The sequence below is a fragment of the Triticum aestivum genome, chromosome 3B (assembly GCF_018294505.1).
Source record: "Triticum aestivum cultivar Chinese Spring chromosome 3B, IWGSC CS RefSeq v2.1, whole genome shotgun sequence".
In the NCBI taxonomy this organism is placed as follows: Eukaryota; Viridiplantae; Streptophyta; class Magnoliopsida; order Poales; family Poaceae; genus Triticum; species Triticum aestivum.
In genome coordinates, this window is record NC_057801.1 from 11,959,779 (window position 1) to 11,970,240 (window position 10,462).

At 48.2% G+C, this 10,462-nt stretch overlaps 2 protein-coding genes across 3 annotated transcripts; one reads left to right on the top strand and one right to left on the bottom strand.

Moving 5' to 3' along the window:
- Positions 1-1,680: 1,680 nt before the first annotated feature.
- LOC123064319 (S-type anion channel SLAH2) lies at positions 1,681-3,830 on the bottom strand. Its single transcript, XM_044487816.1, has 2 exons — positions 3,292-3,830; positions 1,681-3,204 (listed from the first exon to the last, which is right to left on the bottom strand). Exons 1-2 carry the CDS (start codon positions 3,790-3,792, stop codon positions 2,125-2,127), a joined length of 1,581 nt encoding a protein of 526 aa, XP_044343751.1. The 5' UTR covers positions 3,793-3,830; the 3' UTR covers positions 1,681-2,124.
- A 1,169-nt stretch (positions 3,831-4,999) lies between these two features.
- LOC123064320 (E3 ubiquitin-protein ligase siah-1-like) lies at positions 5,000-8,441 on the top strand. 2 transcript variants are annotated; one of them, XM_044487817.1, is made up of 6 exons: positions 5,000-5,100; positions 5,205-5,265; positions 6,540-6,801; positions 7,003-7,100; positions 7,229-7,447; positions 7,544-8,441. In XM_044487817.1, the coding sequence occupies exons 2-6, from the start codon at positions 5,221-5,223 to the stop codon at positions 8,222-8,224; spliced, it is 1,305 nt and encodes a 434-aa protein (XP_044343752.1). In that variant the 5' UTR covers positions 5,000-5,100; positions 5,205-5,220; the 3' UTR covers positions 8,225-8,441. The 2 variants fall into 2 exon arrangements, with proteins under 2 accessions (XP_044343752.1, XP_044343753.1); XM_044487818.1 differs by having other exon boundaries at positions 7,009-7,100.
- The last annotated feature ends 2,021 nt before the right edge of the window (positions 8,442-10,462 follow it).

The following is a 10,462-nucleotide window of genomic DNA, read 5'->3' on the forward strand; positions in this document are numbered from 1 at the left end:
GCAACGCTGCCTATGGGCACAGGGTTGAGATCCTCTGCTGTAATGTACGGTGCTGTAGTGCGAATGACATGTGGGGCCGGATCCACACGACAGTGACCCTACAACATTGTATAGTACTGCAGAGGATCCTGACCCATGAGCACAATATTTTCCTTTTTGAAGGCATCTTCGACGAAACCACTCACTTCTCTTCAGTGGGTGGATATGCTGGTGGTGATGCTCTCTTTCACCTGGTGCAGGGCCCGCTTAGTTGTCTTTACTTATTTTCTCATTGTTTGTTCTCTTTAGGTCTTTGGCCTTGTTTCCATATTAAAAAAAATCAGGCCACGCACTTTGTATTTCTTTCTTTTTCCTATCGACATGAAATTTTGGGAACACCCTCTTGCATGGTTTTAAAAAATAGTTAAATAAAAATGCCTCGTGCCATTTCAGTTCCTAGGTTATATATGGAATTACTGGAGATGATAATAGAGTCATAGAAAGGTGACCAGTACTTACTTAAACTTCACAAGAAATCACTCAATTTGCAAACACAAATGTTAATTATTGCAATTATATTTTTTTGAAAAGGGGAATACATTAATATCACAAAGATACGTATTACACATAGCCTCTGCATCAACAAGAAGTCACAAAGACATCCGGGATGCACACAACCCAAAAAAAAAACAAAAAAGGAATGAAAAAGGCAAAGACCTCGCAACAGTGATCAACTCCTTTCAACAACAACGCTCAAACCACCACCAAAGACAATACCCGGAAAACATAAAAGGTCACCAAAAGTGACGCCTTTTAGAAAGAAACGGTGCACAAGCGCCGTCGTCGCCCGATCCAAGATCATAGGTTCTCACCCCGGAGAAAGACGGAGCTCTAAAAAAAATACCTTCAACAAGGTAATTGCCAGGCACAACCAATAAAGGCTAGATCTTAGGTCTTCATCTTCAAAGTCATGACTCGCCATCCGAGGAGCACCATCGAAAATGAAATCCTTCAGTGTTGTCGCCCCCACTTGACGCTGTTGGTATTGAAATTTATCATACATCTGACTGACTCCACCGCCTTCAAGGCCCCCTCCGCCTTGCCAATCTCCGTGCTCAGCCATCAAGACTTTCTCCGCCGCTGTCTGTGCCATGGAAATCGAGACGGCGACATGTCCCATAGTGTTAACAAATGACAGAGCTTCGCGCCACGCCCTCCTGGAGCCACGTAGGATGATATGAACACGCACGACCGGATTCTATCCGATCTAGACATCCTTCGGCAAGATCTCCAACAGTAGTTCCGGAACATGTTGACGGCCAGATCAAGAAAACCGATCAAGCAGAATGTTGCCGTGATGTGATAAGAGCACAAGCACCACCACCACACCGTTGCCTCCACCAAGCCTACTCCATCACCACCACAGCGTAGGACACCGTCCCGCGCTGCTCACATCGATCCCGCGGCTCCAGGCGCCAGATTGGACGAAAACGGCATCAGCCAGCCCGCCGTCACGCCGCGCCGGCCCGCTCCGCACAATAGCGCCGCGCTCGAGCGGCAGCAGTACGACGCGTAGACAAGGAGGCGGGCCACCGCCCCGACCTACCACCCAAAACATCGCCGCCACCATCACCAAGGAGACTCCGCCGTGCCCGAGGACACCACCATGACGCGAGCAAGGTCCCCGCCGCCGCCATGACGTGAGCAAGGTCCCCGCCGCCACCATCGACTACAGGGGCTTCGCCCTGCAGCTTCCTCCCGAGGCGGCGGAGAGGCGGGATGGTCTTTTGGCGGACGGCGGTGCTAGGTTCCTTCCGCCCGAGTCGCCCGTACAAGAGCGACGCAAATTATATGTCGTACCATGGCAATGCAAATTGCTCAAGGATATCTCTGCCAGCCTGCCACACCGTGTAGCCAGTTGACAAATGATGGGAAAAGAATACAAAAAACCCAAAGAAAAGGAACTTTGTACAAATAAGTTGGTACTAATCAATATAAGCTCTTGTGTGCATTCACAGCATGCAACCTGTTGTTCACCGACCATCTAACACTCTGCTCTTCCATGCCCATGCACCACTGGAGATAGACTCATCAAAGTAGATGTTGTGCTTGGAAATGAAATTGGGATGGAGAGGATGAGCTACTTCACGCCGGACTGGGCAAGTGGAGGTGCGCAAGTATGTTACTAAACTTGGGCCTCTTCTGCGTGATGGCGATGGAAATGTCGTTGGGGAACAGGTCCCCACACACAAAGGCATGGTACACGGTGGTGGCCAACACACCGATGACAGTGACAACGGCAATTCCTGATAGCCCGACTGCAACCATCTGTGTCAACATGTTGTTCACCTCTGACGAATACAACACCGTTGCTAGGGCAACACTTGTCATTGGGAACGTGTAGGCCCACCAAGCCAACGAGAACCTTAACACCCGGAATAGGTTGACCCGCATCACCAACGATACGTAGAGGAAGAGCGATACGAAGTATAGGAGCTTGGCGCCATTGTTGAACTCGCCGGAAATCCTCGCCCATGCCATGGACGCGACACTAGGTGCGGCAACGAAGAGAAAGAAGACCGGGTGAAGCTCCTTGGGGAGCTGCACGTTGGTGGGGAGCCGTTGGTAGAGCGTGACAAAGAGCACCGCATAGTGGGCCAACCCGACAGCAAAGAAGAAGATGGACAGCTCCCGGAGGCCCATCCTGGCGCCGAGTAGCGCACCAACAAAGTTGCCAACAACGGCGAGGTGGTTGGATGGGTTGGCTACCTTCGAGAGGCGCCGCTCGCCGCTGAACATCCACTGACCATAGATCTTGAGGTCGAGGCATAGGATGGGCGTCATGAGAAGGTACCAGAAGACATGATGGATCTCCCACTCTGGGAGGGGCACTCCCTTGACAAGGAAGAGGCAGGCGACCCAAGGAGCGAAGAAGAAGTTGACGCGGACAGGATGGTGAAACTCGCGACGGACGGCCTCGAAGTAGAAGACGATCTTGAGGAGGTAGACGATGGAGACGATGGCGGTGAGGGCAACAGAGACCCACCAGAGGGCATGGTTGGCGGCGGGGCGCACGCGGAGGAACGCCATGGAGGGCTCTGACTCGAGCGTCTTCCATAGCATCGCCTGGCTACTGACGCCGAGGCACATCCCGAACGCGCTGATGGGGAACCGAAGCAAGAAAGGCCACAGCTCGTCCTTGGGCAGCACCGCCACCTCTGTCGACTGCACACATTCAGCCTGCTGTTAGAAACAAAGCAACGCGAACTACCTCTGGTTTTTGCTTGCAGGAAAAGGTAAAATGCGACATACGCGAAGGGTGTCGAGCTCGGCGCCTTCGAGGGCGTCGAAGTAGCGGCCGGCGGTGGGGACGTCGTGATCCTCGTCGGTGTCCTCCTCGGAGATCTTGGCGCTGCCGCGCTCGAGGTCAGCAGCCGGCAGTTCCTGCGACAGGCCGCGGAGGGTGGAGAGCTGGCGGTCGAGGCGGCCGGAGAAGGTCCTCAAGCGGTCGAATCGCCGGTCCCGCTTCCGCGCGGTGTCGCTCCGCCGAATGGCCGGCACCTCGGCGGCGCTGCCTCTTACTGTCGGGGACGGCAGCGACTGTTGACGAGCCTGCTTCAGCGGCACGGCGGGGTGGTGGACATCGGGCTTCGCGTCACTCGACGGCGAGGCCGGTACGCTCAACGACACAGAGAAAGGTGTCTTGATCGTCATACCGCCGCCGACATCAGCCGAGAAAGCGTGTCCTTCCGGCGACGGAGCGCACCTCGGCTCGCCGTTCATCCGGACATCGATTTTCTCCATGGGCGCCATGCATGAACCTCGACAGACTCTCCTGAAAGTGGCAACGATATGAACCTTGAATCTGAGGTTCATCGCAGCGAGCTAATGTATATATATACGCGCGCGCGGCTGATTGATCTTCCTGGCATGCAACATGCAAGTGGCGGGCCAGCGGGATGATGCACGTGGACGGGGAACACGAAGGTACGTTCCACCGGCCGCATGCACCAGCTGCACGCACGGCACGTACCCCAAGAAGGCCAGCTCGCTACAGCAGCAGCGGTCGCGCCGAATTCTTCCATGGTCGTTGAATTGCCACGTCGCCGCGCGCCGACTACCCCCGTCTTCGTCTTCACCCGACCCGACGACCGAGGAGACGGCCGGGAAGACACTGTTTGCCCCTGGCCACGTAGTATGCACGTGATCGATCGATGAGGAGCTCGACCATGTTTGGTTGTGTGCGCGGTGGCGTGCATGCATGATTCAAGTGTCGAAAAGGTACTGCCACGTCAAAGTTTGCTAATAAAATACAAATTACACGCCACAAAGTGTATATCATTGGATTCTTATTCGAAACAAATTGAAGTGGTGTATGTTTGTTGAATATACTAGCAAACACGGCCGTGCGTTGCAGCGGGAGATTCGTTTTCTTGATTTATCGCCCACATCAAATATTGACAACACGAAAAGGAGTTGTACTTTCAGCCAGACCATTGTTACAAAATAGATAATAAATGTATGCATTGTTGGTTTGTAAAATCTGTAGTTTTGAAAATCTGTGAAAATGTTCAAATATGTGATTTTTTTTTCAAAATTGATGAACTTTTCTCAAATCCGCGAGCACTTGGGCCGGCTCAACAGGCACCCGGCAGGAGCAATGCCGCCGCTTAGTTGGGCCAAGGCCTAAGCATTTTTCTTATCTATTTTTTCTTCACTATTTTCATCAATTTGTTTTCCCCTTTTTAAACTTCATTTTTTTAAACCTGTTAAAAAATATTTGTCAACCAGAGTTCGCTTGATACTCGAAAGGATTAATATGGAGGCACGATAGTAAGACAAACAAATAAATAAAGTTTGCAATGAAACTATCAAAGTGAGCTGCTATTTTCCCTCTCTCCTTTGAGCCCAACACCCCCACCTAAACTCCCCTAAATTCTAGCCCAAATAGCCCAATAACCCCTCTTCCTATATATAGGCAGGTCACCCCCTTCCATTTGGGGCAAACCCTAGAGAGGAGCGAGACAGCCCCCTCAAATTCTACGCCGCCGTCGCCCATCCACGCGCCGCCACTTGTTTGCCCGCGGCACCCAGCAGCCGCCGCTAGCCTTCTCTTAACTGGTACGTATGAATTCCCGCTTCTTTCGTTGCCAATCGCTACCATACGCCCTCACTACTCGAGTTTTTGGTGTGTTGCAACTGATTAGTGGGGTTGTAATCTGCAGTAAGCGGTGGATCGCCATGGATGGTGATAACCTACCAAGAAGATCAGCTAGGAAGAGGAAGGTAGAATACAATGCTGGAATCCCACCGTCGCAAGTGTTTCGATTCACTTTTTAAATCCCTCTGGATATCTAGTTTGTTTCCAAATCTCTCTAGTTTCCACATCTGCTTTACATGTTGCTACTTTTTCATATAGTGTGTGGGTCTATTCCACAAACATCCTTAAGAACTTATTCTATTCAAAAACCCCTTAAGACGAAAAAAATATGCAGCTCGCTCTAATTTGTACAACGGTTCAAACCCCTTATTCTATGTTTTCGTGTGTTTCAGAATAAGTCAAATGCATCAACACCTACAATGCGCTTGGTCGTTGAATAAAGTTCACTTGGTGTCCGACCATGTGAATTGCATCCAAAAATTGCAGCGAAGACGATAAAAAATAGTGTGCAGCCCTCTCTGTTGACATTTAGTGCGGTTGCCCGTCTGATGCAGTTCACTTCGTCGATTTGTGGACCCGCAAAAAACAGTGTCCGCGTTTCGGTAAATTCAAAACCACTTAAACGTGATAAATTAGAGAAAGTGTTATACATGAAAAAGTTCCGCCTCATCGATATCTTTCCAACATTATATCATTCACATCGTTTTGTTGAGTGGTTTGAAAATTTTCATGAAAATACGCTCGCTGCCACTCGTGTGGTGTCGCACCGTTTTTGAAACTGCTCTTAACCGTAAGGAATCTCGAAGAGTGTTCTACATGAAAAAAAATAGCCTAATCCATAGCTTTCCAATGGTATATCGCACCCGTTGTTCTGTCAAAGGTTCAAAAAATGGATTGAAAACAATACCAAAATTGTGTGTAGTTTTTTTTGTTGGCATTACGGTTCATTTGCTTTGTGCTGAAGGTTTAGAAGTGCTTGCAGAATAATGTAGACACCACTGTTTATTGATTTTCCATGCTTGAGCATTGTCACTAAGGAACATAGCAAATGGGTAGCTTCACATCCCTTTGGTAGCTTGATGGTAATTACTTTTGCACTAAATTCTGCAAACAACTTGTGATACTCTTATTTGTTTGAAACACAATATTCGTTATTATATGGTTCATACACCTCGTTTTAGTATAATGTCATGCTCGACTTGTAACACACATTCATCCATTTTATTGTTGACCTAGCATTTGTTTAAAAATATATATATATAATGAACAATCAAGTTTATTACCTATGCCAAATTTTATTTTAGCGACCTTTTTCAGAAGTAATTTTTTGAACTGGCATATTATATATGTTTCAAGAGTACAATTATATAATAACTTATGCATGTTCTATTTCGAATAGGCACGTCGTCTAGATGAGTCTGTTTATGCTCCTGTGCTTAAGAGGATGCCAAATGGCAACACTGTTGAAGGTGGAAGCCGTGCTGATTCTGATACAAATACTGATGGTCTCGCCGATCAGTTTGCTATCATAGACACCGATCATAATAACAAGCATCGTCCCGTATCAGCTGAGCATGGCAATGCGACAACAACCCCTAACACGGCAAGCTCGGCCATTGTGCCTGTACATGTTGTGTTAGATACGTCAGGTCAATCAGCAGGTACATAACCATTTTCTATAGCCAGGTTATTAAGACTTGCATAAACATTTTCACCTCTTAATCGACATGACTTCTGTATCACTGCATGTGAACATGCTATAAAGTATAAACTCTGTATTGTATTCTCATGACTTTGTTATTCTTGTACAAATCTCTAACATTCAGACAAAATTCTACCGTGTATTCATGTAATTTTCACAGTTGCAGCGCCCGGTTCCTCGACAGAACGCACAATATTTCCAGCAAGTGGCGAGCAATTGCAGTCTGCTGGGCCTTCTTCTAAACCGTATACTGCACAAGTTCGTCGAGGCTTTTCACTTCACTCCTGCGTGACTGTATTCTTTGAATTATGCAGAAGTAATATCTCTACGTCATTGTGGGTTCCGGTTCATGGTGTGATGTGTTTGCCTCCATGATTTCTTTGCAGATTACGGATGGGATGCAGGTTACTCCAAACACCACCATTGGAAGGAACGGGGGTTCGCCGTCGACGATGAAGAAGGACGATCGGAGTGCCAATAAGTTTAACGTGGAGCCTCCCAGCAATGGGCAAGTGAAGCGAGCCGGAGAAGTCACATTGAAGATGGACATGAGTTTGCTTAATTGCCGCGTCTGCTCCCGCCCCATCAAGCCCCCTGTCTTCCAGGTGAATTTTCTTTCTACAACAATCGATCAATCTCTTGTTCCATTCACCCTGAGGTCTGAGGATGTCATTGTCAGTAACCGATACATTTTTGTGCAGTGCAATGCCGGGCATGTAGCTTGCGGCAGATGCCTCGTCGAGCTCCCCGGCGAACAATGCCAGACGTGCGAGCACGGCGGTGGCTTTAGCCGCTGCCCCACGATAGATGCTGTCGTCTCATCCTTGACGGTCATGTGCGGCCACGATGGCTGCGGGAGCGACGTCCCCTACAACGAGCTCGACGACCACCAGAGCGCGTGCCAGTACGCGCCCTGCTTCTGCATGGAGCCTGGCTGTGGCTTCTTCGGTGCACCGCTGGCGCTCCTCAGCCACATGGGTGCCCTGCATGCAATGCCAGTGCACAAGGTCCACTACGGCAAAGTTCACCGGTTCCGGGTGTTGGAGCCGGGGTGCCTGCTCCATGGGCAAGGGGACGACAGCGTGTTCCTCCTGGCCGTTGGCGCCATCGGCATGGCCACAGTCGTGTCTGTGGTGTGCATCAGAGCTGGAGTGTCATCATGGCCGCAGTACGCGGTGAAGCTTCGGGCAAATTGTCCGCCACCACCGAGCAGCATAGAAGGCAGCATTCTGTTGGACATGAAGCCGGTGACGAGCAGCACTAGGCCCGGCGAGGTCGCTCTGATGGAGCTGCCGTCTTTCTTGGGGGTGCCGCCTACGTATCTGGTTGGTTCTGGGGCGTCCAAGGAGGTGTCTCTCGACGTTCACATTGACAGGATGTGATCCTGATCGTAACATACAAGTGTCCCATGGTGCCTTCTTAAGCTCAGTTTGAACTGGACCAATGCGTTGTTTGTTTCTCTTTTTTTTTTTGACGTGAGAAGAGAACTAGTACGTTGTTGGTAAGGAATGATGGGTCTTGGTTGCAATGCCAATGGGCCTACGCAGCAATTAAAATATGTTGCAGCTAGCTAGCACTCCAAATATGTTGTATGGTTGATCAGGATTTGGGTTAAGTTTGCTCATTCTAATTATATTAGATCTTGATTGGCGCGCGTTGCTGCGCCCGTCTATTTAGGCAATAAAATGATAGGAATTTCTATAAACGCAAGGCGACAAAAGATGAACATAATTGAATCACAATATATTGAAAAGGATACAATAGTCTGACAAAAGTTGTTTCATGGAAGTTCTGTATACCATCTACATACCCATTTGTAGCTTTGGCTACTTTCAAATGAAAAGGTCAAAAATAACTTGATCGTAATAGCTCTCACCTTAACTTACAGAACATCAGACTACTATGAACAACTTGAAAACACATCTAAAGGTTAACAGGGTTGATCAAGAAGCAACAACTAAGCCTTCAATCAATGGACTAATTGCAGTAACCTGAACAATAATAAGCAGGAAATCGTAAGAGTTATACTTCAGGAATCAGTTAAACATCCACGTACGGATAAAGTCTGCCAAAGCCGCTCGATGGATGCTACACTTTTTGTGAGTAGCGTAGTACACACTACATGCCATGTCAAATGATTGCTGAATCTAAGTTCTAAATGTGATTTTCTTTATAAGAAGAAAATTGTGAATGTGTGCACCGCCAATAAATGATATCATAATAGTTTCCACATAGAAAGAAAAGCATACATCGTTATTCTTATATTTCAGGAAATCTATATAAATGATTCATCTTTGGTTTCTGATGTCTAGATCGATCTATATTTTTCTGGTGTGTCTTGAAACAGTCTATGGTTTTAGATGTGTGCAGCGTATTAGCGAAAATCATTCATACAATCCACAAGACAAATAACTTACTTAATAGAGAACAAAAATTGCAAGTAATTAAACTGCAAGAAGTTACAGAAATAAAGTGGACAATATGTGAAAGAATCCATGCACGCTGTGTTTGGATGTCTGTATTGGAGGCCTCTGTATTGTATTGGTTTCAATTCCAATTCAGCCAGGAAACTGTAATGGACATGAATACAAATTCGGTTGTTTGGATGTATATTGAATTGGCTCACAAAATCGTCCTGAGGTTTCAATACAGAAACGTGTTTGGATGTCAAACACTGGAATTGCATAGCAACATTAGTATATGCATTAAAACAGTAAACAGTAGTTGTATGGCTATAATTGGATGATTATATAGTAAAAATTATCATCAAATATTCTAGAAATCGAGGATGACATCATATAATATTGACACAAAAACAAACAAAAATTACACCAACAAAGTGCAATACATCTAGTTTAAATAGGTGTCTCAAATTCTCAACGACACATAGTTCCAAATCCAACCTGCAATAAGAGGATACATCAGTGGTCAGCAAATCATTGACAAAAGGACTAGGAATAAAAAGAAACAGAGTTGGCTGCCTGGAGCTAGGGAACAAGGGTGGAGGAAGAAGGGGCTGGCTGGAGCCAGAGAAGAAGGGGCGGGTCAGGAGGTGGCCCGAGGGAGAGGAGATGTGCACCGGCAGTGGGCCACCGCACGGCTGGGAAGGAAAGGAAGGGTCGGCGCCGGAGGGGACTGCCGTCGTTCGCATCAGATGCGATCTGGCCGCGGCGAGCAGGGGCGGAGAGAACGGGAAGGGTCAGCACCGGAGGAGGGGAAGGGACAGCGGCAGAGGAAAGAGGGAATGGAAGGCGGGCACCATACCTACGCCGCCATGGTGGATCTGCCAGGGCGCCACCGTTGATCTGCCAGGGCGCCGCTCTGCTCTCTCGAACCCTTCTGTCTCGTGGTGGAGGAAGAAAGAAAGCCCGAAGCGTTTTGTTTTGCGGGAGCGAGGCAATTCAGGAGAAATCGGAGGTCCAGGCCTCTGTATTGGCGCGATGGGTGGGCGCGTGCAAGCGAAAACGCCCGCGTATTCGTTTCCGTTTCAGAGTGTTGTTTCAGAGTACATCCAAACGCCTGTATTGGGGTTAGACCAATACCAAATCCAATTCGACGGTCCAATACGAACATCCAAACGCAGCGGCAGTGTTTTGGAGGTAAATTTGGCCTGAAATGGG